This window comes from Doryrhamphus excisus, chromosome 20, assembly GCF_030265055.1.
Source record: "Doryrhamphus excisus isolate RoL2022-K1 chromosome 20, RoL_Dexc_1.0, whole genome shotgun sequence".
Classification (NCBI taxonomy): Eukaryota; Metazoa; Chordata; class Actinopteri; order Syngnathiformes; family Syngnathidae; genus Doryrhamphus; species Doryrhamphus excisus.
In genome coordinates, this window is record NC_080485.1 from 10476336 (window position 1) to 10492971 (window position 16636).

At 40.9% G+C, this 16636-nt stretch overlaps 1 protein-coding gene across 5 annotated transcripts in view; it reads right to left on the reverse strand.

The window, feature by feature from the left end:
- Window positions 1–16636, reverse strand: part of ehbp1 (EH domain binding protein 1) — a 124130-nt gene that overhangs the window by 17874 nt on the left and 89620 nt on the right. For 4 of the 5 annotated variants that reach the window (XM_058058176.1, XM_058058180.1, XM_058058175.1 and 1 more), the window contains 3 exons: window positions 16121–16256; window positions 15882–15985; window positions 12988–13111 (listed from right to left, as the gene is read on the reverse strand). In XM_058058176.1, coding sequence (XP_057914159.1) covers window positions 12988–13111; window positions 15882–15985; window positions 16121–16256 — 364 coding nt within the window. The remainder of the gene's footprint in view (window positions 1–12987; window positions 13112–15881; window positions 15986–16120; window positions 16257–16636) is intronic. The other variant, XM_058058178.1, reaches the window with a different exon arrangement.

Below are 16636 nucleotides of genomic sequence, written 5' to 3' on the forward strand. Positions count from 1 at the left end.
CCTATCCACGGTGTTAATTGGAGGGGGTTGGCTTAACACAAACGTCAACGGCATGGGTCTGGAGTCGTATTTCGGACCATGGATTTTATGAGGTCTATTTTAGTGTAGCTTCTGCCTCCATAAAAAAAAAATCCAAAGCGCTCCTATAATTACAAAAGATTCATGTAAGAAATAAATTCAGATATATTCAACAAACCAGCAAGTTTATATTATTTACAGGGGGCCATTAGACAAGCTTCAGTACATTGTGTAAAACACACGTATAGCCTTCAACTTTTAACACATTTTTTTAGTATTTTTGCCAAAGCATAATCTTTTGTGGGGTTTGCACTTGATTAGATTCGACAGAACTTAAGCTTCAACATCACATGCAGTAGTCCATAAGACTTTTTCCATGCTTTAAATTGTAACAAATGTGTTTTTTTATGTTAACTTCAATATAAAGTAGTTTGATGGTGCTATCGGCTGTTGCGCAAGTTAATTCATTCAACATTTTCAAGCATGAAGATGATCAGCCAAACTGTATGACTGCAATTGTTTTTTTTATGGTGTAAGATTGAATTTAAATGTGTTTATTGTGTGAGAGTCATATTATAAAGTATTAGAGACATTTTTCATAGGTGTGTCCATTATTAACGGTTTACAGATCCGGCCATTCTGTAACAGCAATAAATGCAAAATATAAACAAAATACAATTAAGTCATAATTAAAAAAATGTAAGTAAACACATTATTGCAAATTGTACAGTTTAAAAATGTACACATCTTTATATACACTAGGCAAGAGATATTACAATATTTGCCTTCACAATGATAATGCTCATTTTTTAAGTTTAAATTAACAATATGTGCCATTTCTAATACTTCAGTTATGACAATCAGCTCCAGAAAGGGTAAAAAAATGGATACAGATGCTTTGTGAATGAAGTGTGTCACAGGGAGCAGTGATAACCCCACGAGGAGGACCCCCCCCCCCCCCCATTCCCAACTCGCTGACGGACAACTACACTCTTTTTAACATAAGCAGCTCCGCCTCCTCCATTAGCTAGAAGCAGTGTGTGTGTTTGTGTGTGTGTGAGAGTGTGTGAAGGGGTGGTGGTGGTGCTGTTGGGGGGGAGGCTTGACCCCCCCTGGGGTAGATGTTAGAACAAATTTGAGGGGTGTCATATTACACGCCTTGTGATGGAAGAGGGGCGGGGGGGCGTGGGGAGGCGAGCGATGAATTTGCCTAATGAATTAATCTGCGGACCGTTAATGGCTGCGCTAACAACATTAGCCATTATTCTGTTACGCAATCGTCTTAAACCGTTTTGCTTGGAGGAGGGGAGGCTACGACATACCACCGCCGATCATTAAACTTGTAAATGTTTTTTTTAATCCAGTCCGCTTCACATCTTCAGGCAGATAAACCTGATCTTTACCTTTGCTAACTGGCTCATTTACATCCCGGCTAACGTGTTTTGTCAGTGTGTATATATCATGCCAACGACGTTACGACCGACGCCGAGCGCAAGGCCACCATTGCCACAGGCTCTGACTCAATACACACACACACACACGGCAATCGCAGCGTTTAAATAGATATTTAAATGGAAATGTATGGGGAAAGACAGCTGTTGGTATTTGTAGCCTGGAGTGCTGATTACAATGGGAAATTGTGAGTGGGGGGGTTGGGGGGGTATGTGTGGAGGGAGGGCGTGAGCAGCTGTGTTAGCAAGTGAATGGTGTAATTACTGGCCAAACCTCCATCATTAACCTGCATTGTCGAGTGCTGCCACTGCCGTTACCATGAGAAAGACTTGATTAATTGACTGCGAGGGCCCGGATTCCACTACGCCATACTTTGGAAACCTTCATTAATAAATAAGAGTCTGTGTAAAAAAAATAAAAAACAAAAATAAAAAAATATATCTTTTGTTTTAGCTTTCTGTTTTTTGATGAAAAGTTGCCGTTTATTGGGGAAATTATTTCACAACTTCAAATTCATGAATTTTATGAATTTCTGCACACGTATGCGGAAGTCCTTATATTAAAACAAATTTATTTTAATACTTTTAAAATGATTTTCAGTATTTTAATGACACTTTGTTTAGTACTGACACTGATCTAATAAAATTACATATGGTCAATTCAATAAAATGTAAACAGGAACGAGCAACAAATATGACAAACATCAATCACTGAATTTCGACTAAGAATCGCAGTGCTCCGAATCATGAATTTATATAAACTCAAAACTAAACGCAACTTTTAACAGATAATTCATAACAAATAGAAGCATTAATTGGACTTTATCAAAATACAAGATAATATTTGAAATTAAAACAGAGTCTAATTCAACGTAATGTGCTCAAGTATATACTATTATATCTATACTATACCATATCTTGTAATAATTAATATAATAATATTAATATAAAATAATAATATTTTGTAATAATTATTAGAAAGCAAAATACCAATACATCACAATATATTTAAAAATGTAATTCAGTGGACTGAAAATGTGCTGATCATTTCAATGAGTGACCAATAATACGAAGCCAACAGGTGGTCTTCAAATAAAAATACTGCTGTACTTAAATTCAAATGCTAGTAATTTAAATAAAATACAATGCCATCTGTATCTGCTACTAAGAGTTTTATGCTATGGTTGAGAGTACAACATGTTTGTATTATGTGTGTGTGAGAGTGTGTATTCGTCAGGGTCTGCTTCTGCATGGGGTCTCAGGCACACACAGGCGGCTGATGAAAGCATTGGCGGGATGCTCCAATAAAGAGCAGATTATCATAAGCGACCATTGTCCACCTCTCAATTCTCTCTCCACAGCTACTACCCCCCCCCCCCCTCTCTGCCCCCCTCACCCCTCCCCTCTGCTGAAAATGTTAATCGGGGCCTTTTGCTGGCACGGCGAAGCCCACTAACCTCCGCCAACTTAGGCGGAAAGAGATTTAAGAAAAGCTGCGACAAAACAAAGCCAGAGAGAAAATAAAGCAAAGTGTGAGGCGGCCACAAAATGTAACCTACACGTCCCTGGGCAAGTAGCTCCACGCTCCCCATCCTCCCTCCCTCCCCCCCCGTTGACTCTGTCCACCCAGCTCGTTTTATCTGAGGATTCTCAGACAATGCCTAGAGGATCCCGTTCCCTAATCTTCCTAAAAATCCCCCTTTCATCCCCACTGTTAAAGAATGTATGAAAGGTTGACATGGAGCTGGAGAACAGAAGTGGGGGGGTGTGGGGTATGGGGGACACGGATTGCACATCTGGGAGGGAGGGTGTTGTCGTCATGCTGAACCGCGGAGGGCGGAGTCAGCGCTCGCCTACGCCGACTCTTAATTAAATTGTTTTGCTGCTCAAACATTCAAATGGCCGGCGGGATGAACAGAAAGAGCGGGAACGGGAGAGGTTGGGTGTGTGTGCGCAATTGCAAAGGGACGGAATGGGGGTTAATCTGTGTTCTGACCCATCTGAACCTCCAAGTCTCACGGGTATACACACACACACACACATGCACGCACACACACTTTCACACAAAACAAAGCAAAAAAAAAAAAAGCCCAAATCCTTTGTTTTGTCCCCTTAAAGGCAAGAAAAAGGCAATGGGTTTTTAAAGGAGTGATCTGAGCCGTCTTTTCTGAGCATGTGCTCCCTTCCAGATGACCACAAACACATTCCAGCTCTTGAGCGCTCTTTTTGGAACCCTGACAACAAGAACAAGAAGAACATGACAGAAGCCTTTAACTGCCATAAGCTTGTTTATGATCCCAACACTTATCAATGTCAGTCACAGTTGAGGTTGTTCCCAAATGTGCCATTATTGATTGAATGATGGCGCGCTCACCTTATTGTTCAAAGAGCGTAACAACATCGCAAAGAAGTCTTGTTTATCCCCTTGTTGCCAATGTTATGTGGGTTATAGTCTAGTGAATGTTAATAGTCCACAAAGTAAGGAAGTCCTGCTTAACAGGCGACAAAACAGCTTTGTTGGCATGGAGTTGATGAAGACTACGATTGGTTAAGATGCCCAATTCAGATTCTTTTATGTCCAAATCTGATCCTTTACGTAGTTGTTCACATTACATTAGTCTTGTCAATGGGAACGCAAAGTGTCGGGGAAGTAATAATAATGGTAATATTTCATTTGAACATGCATCAGATTACAATTGAATGCATCACATAATCAGTTCACAGTTCCACATGTCCAAAAGGAGTAGGAAGAAGCAAAGCTTATTAAATCCTAACCCTCCATCTGGTACTTATACAATCAGTAACTGTTACATTTGTTCACTTCCTGCTTTCCATAATACAGTTGAGTTTTTTTTTTGTTTTTGCTTTTTGTTTTTAAATAATGTACCTCGTACCGAAGTATGAGGTGGTATGACCATACCATGACATAATGGGTACCATAGTTAAGTGTCATTATTGTTCACCTCCTGCTTTCCTAATATAGTTATATATATATATATATATAAGTTTTTTTTTTTTTAATCACATACCGAAGTACGAGGTGATATGACCATACAATGACACCATACCATAGACGTGATGCACATGCGACAAAAATACGTCACACTGTTTTTTTGCTGTGTGTTTATGGAAATAAATATTGCATCACTATGCGCTCTCCTCGGTGGGAATATCGAGAATTTTGTGTAAGGAGAGTCAACATTTTCTTAAGGAAATCATCAAGATTAATAAGAAAGAGTACAAGACTTGTAGGCTATGGCTTATGATGTGTCGGAAGCAGAACCGGGAGTGATGGGACATTGATGTGAGCCTCTTCACTGACCGTTTTATAAATAAATTTCAGATGACAAGTATAACTTTTGCCTACATCGGTGAGGTCATTTATCCTATGCAAATACGGTAAAACACATATTTTCATGACGTTTAGGTTTGAAATTTGCAATGTAACTATTCAGACTGGAGTTGATCGGATACATATCGGATTTATGTCTACATCTAAATAAGGCCTGAGTCGTAGCTGAAAAAATTGGAACTGTACTGTTCACATCAACATTAAAAAAAACAGATATAGGTCACATGAGGACAAAAAATAGAATAGTCCTGCAGTGTGAACATAGCCTAGTGTGACCAAGGGTCTCCAAATGGAACACCTTTGGAACGCCTCTTCTTAACTTTCGAAAAATCTCTTTAAAATACTAAATTTTTGTAATATCATTGTCAAACTTGAAATGGACTTTGATAAGGACTCAATATACATCCAAACTAGTTATTTTGAAGGCAGATTATCTGGAAAATTATATAAAGCCAAACTCCAAGATGTCAAGAGCACTTGGCTTTCAAAAGAGCCCAAAGCCATGTGTCTTCTCCAAATGCTTCATCTACTTTGGGTCTGACTGTTTTTGGGGTGTTTTAGCCCCCCAAAATCCCTGAATATTTAAGCGGTTAAATGCAGCAATGAGCATAGCGAGCGTCTGCAAAGTGAGCCGAGTATTATAGCCTTCACACTTTTCCTTGTCTCGCCGCTGAAAGATTAGGCCGTTTATCCCATTAAAGTTGCTAAAATGCCATTCTTGTGTCTTTAAGCCTTGCGTGGAGGAGGTCAAGAAGAGTCTGCTTGCGCTTACAAGGCGGCCACGTTGGTAATCTGCCCAAAGTTACAATGATTAAGGTTAAGCTTCATCAGCAAAACCCTGGGATGAAAGGAGCGGCCATGCTAATATACTTAAAGCCACACGGCGGGCTGTTTGTGGTGTTATTCCACCACCGGTCCAGGCGTCGCCGGGCGTAAATCTTTAGTCAAACTTTGCGCTGAGGCTGAAATTACAACGACGAAGGCGTGGGAACATGTTTGAGTTGGCAGAAATATCACATCTTTTTCAGTGTCTGTGTCTTCAACTGACCCGCACTCACTATGTGACTTCTGCAATCACTTCATGGTAATGCTAATGGTAATGGTTTTATTTCATTTGAACATGCATCAGATTACAATTGAATGCATCACATAATCAGTTCACAGTTCCACATGTCCAAAAGGAGTAGGAAGAAGCAAAGCTTATTAAATCCTACCCCTCCATCTGGTACTTTTACAATTAGTAACTGTTACATTTGTTCACTTCCTGCTTTCCATAATACAGTTGAGTTTTTTTTTTGTTTTTGCTTTTTGTTTTTAAATAATGTACCTCGTACCGAAATACGAGGTGGTATGACCATACCATGACATAATGTGTACCATAGTAAGTGTCATTATTATTATTATTATTATTATTTTGAGAAGCTCTGGTTATATCGAAGCGTACTTACAGTACTATACACTGCCATGTAATATTAATTTGTGGAAATGATCAGCTCCTAAATTGAAAAAAAAAACAACCTAATCCTAACCTCGACTTTTGCAAAATTTCCCTTCTTGTCGAGGAAGTCACATGGTCTGAAGTCTGAGGACCGATGATGTTGTAAAGCTTTGCAAGGCCACCATAATTTAAAGTTTTTCACGTTTTCTTTGGAGAGTACTGTGCAATATGGCAGTACAAACGTATTTCCTGGAGCCACAGGTTGTTGTCTAGGCTGGTCACATACCCATGAATACACAAGCCTTAATATCTTAAAATATATTCCTCGCCAACAGTCCTTTCGCTCTGCGATAATGATGCGGATAGGCCTTGTGTGTAAAAGTACATTAAACTCTTGCTGGATGCACCATTCTCCTCCTGTCCTCGCAGACACAAAGGCAGATTAAAGCGACATCAATCTTATCGGTGCATACCGCAATTTTTAAACATATGTTAATCTGGCGCGGGGCTAAAACTCATTCTCTCCCCTGTGCGCTTGTGTATCTCTTATCAAATGGGCGGGAGATGGCGAGTAGCTTTGTGGCCATACTAAGTGCCATTATTTGGATAATTGCATCTATTGTCGCAGGTGATCTCGCCATTTCAAAACGTGGCCTTGTGGGTAAATAGGTATGAGGGCCGAGCTGGTGGAAAAAAATTTGATTCAGAAGGGGGCAATGGGATTTTGCACAAGGGTGACATGACGCGTTTGAATGCTTCATTCCGTGAGCTTAACTATCAATGCAGCCCGTTTTATGTCCCACAAAAGCCTGGAAAAGTAACAATGCTGAGGTCAGAGGCATTACACACACACACACAAGCACACACACATAGAAATAAACTACAAGATAAAAGATTGGTTACAAAAAAATCTACATAACGATGCACTAACAGAGGCAAAGTTCTTATTTTCAGGTGCACGAGGAGGATGTCACACCTTGGCTCGTCACACATAAAACACAATCCTTATTTGTGATCTTTTGCAAAACCACGGTACTAGATACTGCTGGGTTGTGCCTGTGTTGCAATAGTCCATTTACACATGTTTATACAGTAAACCTCGGATATATCGGATTCAATTGTTCCCACTGGTTTTGTCCGTTATATGCGTATACCGGAAAATGTCAGTTTTACGCATATATCGGATTTATATCCGGTATATGCGTTAATCGGATTTTATCCGTTATAAAAAGGCACTTCCTTGACTATGTTTCCAATGTACCTGGACGCGCAGGCAATGCTGCAAATGCTGCAAATGAAGTCGTATAGCGGCCTGTCACGATTCGGCGAATCGGAGCGCCACGATGCGGCCATCCGATATATGCGAGGGAAATTTAATGGAAATGCATTGGAACGGGACTGGAGATTTTGTCCGAAATAGGCGAAATCCGTTATAAAAAATCCGATATATGCAATGAATTTTTATTGGAAATGCATTACAGAAAAATTGGTTCTTTTTTATCTGTCCGTTGTGAGCGAATTTCCAATATATCCAAGTCCGATATATCCGAGGTTTACTGTATAACCAGAATGTCCGAAAAAAGCTAAACCGAAAACTATTCAAACCATGAGCCCTTCAATGTGCAAATGTCAACAACTAGCAAAACATTTCATGACCAGCATACAATTTCATAAAACCAAAGACTAATGCTTGAAAGGTAACAGTAAGTCATTCCAACGATTCAAGTATCATTCCTCTATTGATACAACTTACTGGACAAGCAGCATTTATACTCTCCTAATAATGTGTACATTTTCTCTCTCTCTTTGATAAAAGCACCATCCATGCAGAGGAATACTTTTGGACCTGTATTTTTACAGAAAAATAGTTTAAGAGGTTAAAGACATGACCATTGCACCCTAAAAGACAATGGAGGCCATTGGTTGCCAAAGAGAATCCACATCTTGTGCTAAAACACCCAAATACTTTTCCTGTATAACAAAGGCCGCATCAATATTCGCCACGTTGCAGGTGGGGAGGCGGCCGCCTGGTGGTCTCCTAGCGTTGCACGTGTGGAAGGGCAGTCCTCCCAGTGGTGCAAGAATAACAAGTTCATTAGTCGAGAGGGGGGTGTCGCCGGAATTCAAATTCCCCCCCGACCCGGGCCCGGCCCCACGATTGGCTGGCGGCGTCAGCAGCGCGGCAAGACTCATTAGAGCCCAGCAGTAATTAAGAGTTATTAGAAAGTGAATTCTCCAACCGCAGATTAGAAAATTAAACTATTTACTGATTACATATTAATAGAAGACAACAATGGCGCTTGCCATAAGCTTGGAAGGCAACCAAGGAATAAATCTGTGTACTTAATTACCATAAACAATGGGGGCATAGAAATGGAGTTTTATGCACACTCCCTCCTGTAATGTGTCTGATATCAGAAGACACTTGACAATTCTTGTTCAATTATCTCTATTATTTAATGTGCTGTGAACTGCCTCTGAGTAAATAAATTAACCACCCCAATTACTTCGGATTCATCTGGGGAGGGCCACCGCGTAATAGAAAATGCAGCAGAAAAGTGCTGCATTGTGCCCTGAACCGAGGAGGCAATCGTTGCGGTGGGGGGGACAGGGGGAAGGTGTGTGGAAAAGGAGACAATGGAGAGGATGAAAGAGAGGAATGGATGGGGATGCATGATTATGAAAGAATGAAAAATGAAAAGGGCGGCTGAGGGTCAATGTTGGACAACTTGGCTTGGTGAGAGAAGCAATGTGAATCGTAACATGCAAAAAGGGGGGGCGGGTTGCTGGCGGAGATGTCACAACAGGTGACTTCCTTGCTGATGTGACCAACAAGAGAAGATACATTTTAAAGTTGTGGCAACAGGTAGCGTTACAAGCAAAGCCTTTGTCAGCCAATCAGAAACCTGAATTTCTAGAAAAGGCACAACAACAATGATGAACCATACATGGAGACCAATGTGAAAGGACAGGAATACTACTGCATATCATTGAATATAAATATAAACTACATACCAAAATAATTACACTTCAACTGACATCGACATAAGCGTATGTCGACACAAGTGGAAATCGAAATTTAAAGTAGCCATTGCTTGAACATGTATGTGTGACTTTGGCAAATACAATGGGAATGGGTGATGATAAAGGATTTTTTAACCTATGGCGGTGTGTTTTCCTCCGAGCTTACTTTGAAGAGGAAGTCAATGTGTGCATGTTTTAATGCTATTAATGCTACTGCACTCAAATTTTATGTTTACAAAAAAGGTCGCTCACAACGTCGATTTATGCAAAGGGTAGTAGCTTGAAAATAGTTAGAGATAAAGGCATACTGTAAACTACAAAAATTATCAGTATGACCCAAAGGTAGTGATGGGAGTAAATTCAGTATTCTAATTTGCATAGCGGGCGGCACGGCGGTGGAGTGGTTAGCGCGCAGACCTCACAGCTAGGAGACCAGTGTTCAATTCCACCCTCGGCCATCTCTGTGTGGAGTTTGCATGTTCTCCCCGTGCATGCGTGGGTTTTCTCCGGGTACTCCGGTTTCCTCCCACATTCCAAAAACATGCTAGTTTAATTAGCGACTCCAAATTGTCCATAGATATGAATGTGAGTGTGAATGGTTGTTTGTCTATATGTGCCCTGTGATTGGCTGGCGACCAGACCAGGGTGTACCCTGCCTCTCGCCCGAAGACAGCTCCTGCACCCCCGCGACCCTCGTGAGGATAAGCGGTAGAAAATGAATGAATGAATAATTTGCATAGTATGACAATGATCCACTTGTGATACTTTGCCTCATCTGTCAAGCAAACCCAGCCATCATCATTGTCACTTACAGTGGTATCTTGAACAGAATTGCTGCCTTAAAACCCATAAACGCCTGCACTTGGCATTAAACCAAACCCGCAAATGTTGGTCAGGTTAAAATTACCGATGTCCGCCATGTCCTGGTTTAAAGTATTAACCACATAAGTCACCATATTTGCTGAAATGGCTTGTTAAATTGAGCAATGTTGCTTGTCGTAAGTTTGCGACTTTGTGGGTTCCACTGTATAAGAAAAAAAAGTAGAATAATGCAATCGTCTCGCTAGAGTCAATACAAGTGCAAAACACACAAAAAAAAAACAGTCGACCTGGGTGCTCCGAAGCGGCTTCAGTCCAAGATTTGAGGCGTTATCCTCAACGATAGCGAGGAGTAAGGTGACCTCGGCAGCTGAGGTGATAAAGGTGACTTCAGTGACCACTTGTCAACGCTCGGATGCCTGCGGACGTTGGACTAAAGGCACAATCCATAAGCTACTGGATGAGTTTGTGCAGGGATAAGCGCTGCAGAGTGAGATATGGAAAGCAAAGAGCAGTTTTTAGGAAACCAGAGAAGGTGGTTCCGTTTCATATTCAGGCGAGGCTTTTATTCACTAGCAAACAGACATTTGTTGTCTGCTTGGCTTGTTGTGTAAAGCACATTTTCTCATTTCCACTCGCCACTGATCCTACGAGGACAAGGCAAGCAAGGTGAATTCCTCTTCCTGATATCCTTTTCCTTATTTCGTCCTTCCCTGTTGTCCCTTGCCTTTTGCTTTTTGACTGATATTTTCCCGAAGTGGGCTGCAGGTGGAGGCATATATATATATTTATATGGATACAAAAAAAATAGAAAGAAATCTTTATGGCTAAAGGTGTTTGAGTAAATCACCTGGCGTTTTTCTGGCTAGCGGCTGCTTTATCAGCGAGTGGAGGAGGAGGGGAAAACCGGCTTTTCACACCGACACAATGGCAGGTGCTCTGACGGGGAAGAGGGCACGGAGGCAGGGAGGGAGGCGAAGAAGAGCAAAGCCAACACAACAAACACGGGAGAAGATAGTCGTGATACAGGCAGCCAAATGGAATGGGGAAGGTGAGCCTAAATCCCAACCACCCTGAAAACCTCATCTTGCCTTTGTTTGTTTTTTGGGATGCTGTACGCTGAATCCGACATATTTGGCGCTGATGTAAACCATAATGTTAGTAACTACGTAATAACACCACTCTGTATAACGCAACTAGCTACTTGTATGTCAAAGTGACTTGAAACGTAAGGTTAATGCAGGTGTTATACCACAGTTTGACCCTAGAACGGACTATTTCTATTTCCATTATTACTATTCAGAAATATTGTTTTGTAAATCAAGATTTACATTATTTTTTAAATTAAGTTAGTCAATTAATTTGTTCCATATGTACTAATAATTTATGTAAAATTAATTTTAGAATTTAATTTCAAGACTATAATAATTAAAATAACATCAATTTTAAAATACAATGTATTTTTTTTTAGAAATTTAGTCATTTTTTTAAAGTGAAAGCAGTAATTTAATAATACATCTGTATATTTTTATTTATTAATTTAAAATAATGTAAAATCCAAATACTTTTACACCCATTAATTGGATTTTAAAGAATTAACCACATAATTTTTATGAATTTTTTTAATAATTAGAGCTGTTAAAGGCAGTAACTAATTTAAATATGTCATTAAAGCCACATCTCTATAGTTATGATGGTAGACAGAGACACAATAGCGTCCCCCACAGAGTCAGACACCCTTTAATAACTTTATTGTGACCTAAACGCAAACAGCAGTGCGATTCCAACACCATAAATTAATCTCCAACTCACAAACTTCTCTGGTCCTGGGAACGAAACTTGCTTATTGTCACTAGACGACCTTAAAAGGATGCAGTAACAAGATCGACATGTCATAATTTCCTTATTTGAAGAAAGTGATACTAATTTTAATCCATGTCGACACAATGAATTTTAAAATGATCCAAAGAAATAGATAAAATGTGTCATGTCGGCCCCAGTTATTAAAGTGAGACCAACATTTGACTGATTTTTCCAGCTGCATTCTTGGCTGACAAGTGAGAAGCTTTAATATCGAGAATGGGACGCTTTTCTCCAATTTCACTCAAGGGACTTAACGGCACCAAGGCGGCTCTTTTGGCGGGGCACACGGTCTCATGTCTTTTAACAAGGCTTTTACCCACGGCCAAATCTTACTCGTGTCTGTACGCCAAAGCAGAATACACTTTGTATGCGTGGGTGTGCGTGGATTTGTGAACTGTGTCCCTGCTCATGTTGTGTTACCTTTTTTTTTTTTTTATTCCACGAAACAACCTGCCCCCTCCTTCACCTCACTTCCACATTTACTTTTTGCCTCCCTTTAACTCACCCCCGTCTTTCCTTACACAGCATATCAAGCGAGGCCAGATATGTACTAGGGGAGGGAGGGTGTATGTGTGTATCCGTGCATGGCTGAGCACACTGTTCAATAGCAAGCGGGCTAGCTGGCAAAGCAAACGGCGACGCAGACTTTGGGTCGGGGCTGCGCTATCACACCCAGTTATCGTTTTCCCCCATGAAGGCCTCCCTTATCACCCCGGCCCAGAGAGGTCTCCCCTTCTTCTCCCATCCCTGATACACACTCCCGCCTCACCTCACCCACTTCTCTCTCCCTCCCTTCACGCCCCCTTTCTCCTCCCTTACCCCCCTCCTTTCATACCCACCCTGCGCAACCAAGAGGGGGGTGTGGTGGTGGTGGTGGTGGGGCAAGGGTAGTGGTGGTGGCTTCAAAGATTCTCTCGTGTTGACGCCTCACTCACTCTCTCTCCCTATGTGTGTGTGTGTGTGTGTGTGTGTACGCTCAATTTGCCAAAACAGTTTTTCCAGTGTAATTGGGCTTGGGGTACCTGTGTCCATGAGATAGCGCAGCCTCTTCTCCACGCGAGCCGCTCGGGCGTCTATGTGCCTCTGCTCGCTCTCCAGCGCAGACAGCTCCCCGACCACATACTGACTCGTGTCTTTGAACGCCTTCTGTCGGCCGCCAGGGAGGGAGAGCAAGAGATGGGGAGAGTCAGAGAGAGAGAGAGAGAAAAGAGAGAGAGAACACGTTTAGGAGGAGGAGGAGAAGGGTAGAGCGATATGGCATGAAAGAGAAATGAAAGAGAATACAGGAAAACAGAGATGGATGGAAGCCAAAAAAAAAAAGTCATCATAAAACACAAATTCTGTTTCACTCATCATCAAGACTTCCTGCGGAAACAAAAAAAAAAGGACAATTTCACTAAAAAGAAAAGTGCTAAACAACAGACACGCTTTTGTGTTTCCGTTTGATACTTTTCTTACTCGTTTTTCCACACTGCAAAAGATGCAGCAGAGCTTAGCAGTGCGCTTGTACAGCACCTCAATGTTCCTCAAAGGCAACACGTTGTGGAAAACTTTAAAATACACCAGAGTATCAAAATACCAATAACCTTAAGTCTTACAATATTGAGGGAAAATGCTGAGAAATTCAAATATATACTGCAGACTGATCTGCGTGTATGTTTGTATAGAGCGGTTGACTTATTTATGTTAAAATATGACTTGGAATGTTGCCTGTGAAGTTAATAAAGGTTTTACAATCGCAAAAAACGGAAGCGCAGTTATCTCGATAGCCTGACAACCAGGCTCAAGGCTAGACTGTGACTCCGATTCCATCTGTTCTCCCATCGATAATCTTTCATGGTCATTCATTAGCGGTGAATATACATTTTACAATTTAAAATGCTCTTAATGTGTGAATTTCAGCGTGAGCCACAATGTAAAGCTCAGAGTGTAAAATGTGGCATCTTTGAGTGCATCAGTTATTCGCATTTTGTTCGCTATTCGCAGGAGGTCAGCTGGGATAGGCTCCAGCACCCCCCGCGACCCTCGTGAGGAAAAAGCGGTAGAAAATGAATGAATGAATTCGCAGGAGGTCTCAAACATGGCTCTGCAAATAATGGACGTATAAGGGAAATGGGGATCTAATGTATTTTTATTTTCATAGAATTGTTTTAAAATATAAAAAAATCAAAGGTCAACATAAATGTCAAATAAAAAAAAAAACAAAGCGCTATGTAATTACTATTATTTTCTAAGGAGTTTTTTTATTGCCACGTGTTTGCATGGTGGCAGGATGACCAAAATTCCCCCAAAAATGGGAATAATAGGGATAAACATGTCGGGATGCAAAATATGACCTGTTGCAGTGATTTTTTTTTTTACCCAACTATGACCATCTAATTGCCGTCAGTTTTAACGTAAATGTTGCATTCAGGCCACCTTCATTTGTCACAGTCCATGTGAAATGACACACAAGTGTTCATGTTTCAACCATTTATCTTTCAAACTTCAGACACACACACACACACCATTCCGAACTGCTATGGGCATGCTTGCTATTCCATGGAGCGTTTATTCAAATTCAGTACTGAGACTGCATGTGAAAATATCTCCATTTTACTGCTGATGCACTTCCTTTTTCTTAATGGGAAGAAGCGTACAAGGGAAAGTTTTTTTTCCACTCCCTTGTTCCACCCAAGCCAGCACTTTTCCCTTTGCTCTCTCTAATGTGCATCTATGTGTGTGTGTGTGTTGATTCCCTGCAGCCTGTCCCCCCCCAACCCTTCGGCCCTCCCCTCCTCGTGCGCTCTAGCTCTATCGCCATATTTTTCCTTGGCAAATCAATTTTACACATGATCAGCCCACTCCCCTTGCCGCACTCGGCCCAGCCGTAATTAAGAGGAGGGAAATTACCATATATATTATATTAATGCAAACATCATTCAGCAGGTAATTCTTGGCTGATCGGGATAATGGAAAGGTTGAACACCCATTAACCCTGGAGCCCAGGCAGCGCTGGTGGGTGCGTGTGTGCATGTGTGTGTGTGTGTGGGGTCGCCGATAGAGGAGAGGGCTGCCTGGCAAGAGAGAGATTCACCCCACTGTCTCCACTGACACACACTCAATGAAATTATAGCAGTCTTACACACACACTTTGTGCACTCAAGTTCAAACACAGGCCGAGAGGAGTAAATGTGCGTGTGCACATACGCCACTCCTTTGCAAATACACACACCTCCAGTGGATATCTAACATTGTTATAATTAAAATGGCAGTGTGTTAGATCAATACTAAGATGTGTGTGCAGAGATGAGAGGACAGGCGAGAGAGTGTGTGTGTGAACTTTGGAAAAAAGGGTTCCACGGGAGGCAAACGTAACAAAAAGGAGCAGTTAAGGAAAAAACTGCTAGAATTTTCTCAGGAGAAAAAAACAACTCAATCATAAGTGGAATTGTATTAACATAACAATATATTTATTGTTTATAATATTTGTTTTTGTTTGTTGGTAACTACAAAAAAATGACTTTTGGAGTTCCTCAAGGGTCTATTGTGGACCTTCTACTCTTTAACCTATACATTCATGTATAGGTTAATTTCAATTTAATTGTGAGTTGAATTTACTTTAGCTAATTAGTTAGACTAAATCAAAAGTGAGTTGAGATTATTTGAGTTCTATTGTTGATACAACAAAAATATTTGTTTATATGACTTAATAAAGAAAGTTCCCAAAACAAAGCAATAAGTCACGTGAACTTGATCTTTTAAGTTGGAGAAACTTAGTTGTGAGTTGAAATTACCTGAAATAATTTGGTAGATTTAATCAAAATTTTAAGGCAGCGAGGTTACAAATTTTGTTAAGTTGAGTCAACTTGGATTGAACAGATTATAGAAAAAACAAAATATGTTTTTATTATTATGGACAAGGAAACGGACAAACCTCTTCTTCAAACGGTCTGAGGATGTCGACTTCCATCTGTGAGCCCCAGTCGTCGTCCTCAGTCTTCCTCGGGTCCTCAGGAGCAGACTTTTGTCTTTTCACCTCTGGAAAACAATGAAAAGTGAGCAATTAATACCCGATCATACAAAGATAACACATGAACCTGAATTTTGCTACCAATCCCGCGAAAATTCCACAGTGCATAGACGCTAATTTGTTGCATCTTTCTACAAACCCACCTGGTCGGTTCTCCACGTACTGACTAAAAGACTTGAGTTGTGTCTTCCTGACTGCGGAGTCCTTGTTGAAGACCACGGGGTTGCGCAGCCTCTCGGTGGCACGGCGCAGTCGCTCTGCTCGCAACTCGTCTGCGTTCTGTCCGAGGAAGAATAAGACGCCATTAGAACCAATAAGACGATATGCTAAACACTTTGTGAGGAGTAATACATGCACAAAACAAGCACAGAACTCGTAAAAGTGGAATAAATAAAGAATGCACAGTCATTCCTTGACACATAAGTCAAACGTATGGTTGAGTTGGCTTAGTTTTACGGTGCATCCTTTGTGATGCAATCCCCTCATTTATCCAGGCTTGGTACAGGAAGTGGACATCTCTAATGCCTGGGTGTTAGAGGTTATGGTGCTATTTGCACAAAAGGCAAATTACAATGACACCAATACAATACAATTACATCATTAGGCCTTTCTTATTGTACTGTATATGTACCGTTAAGAGTTTTTGTTTGTTTTGCTTT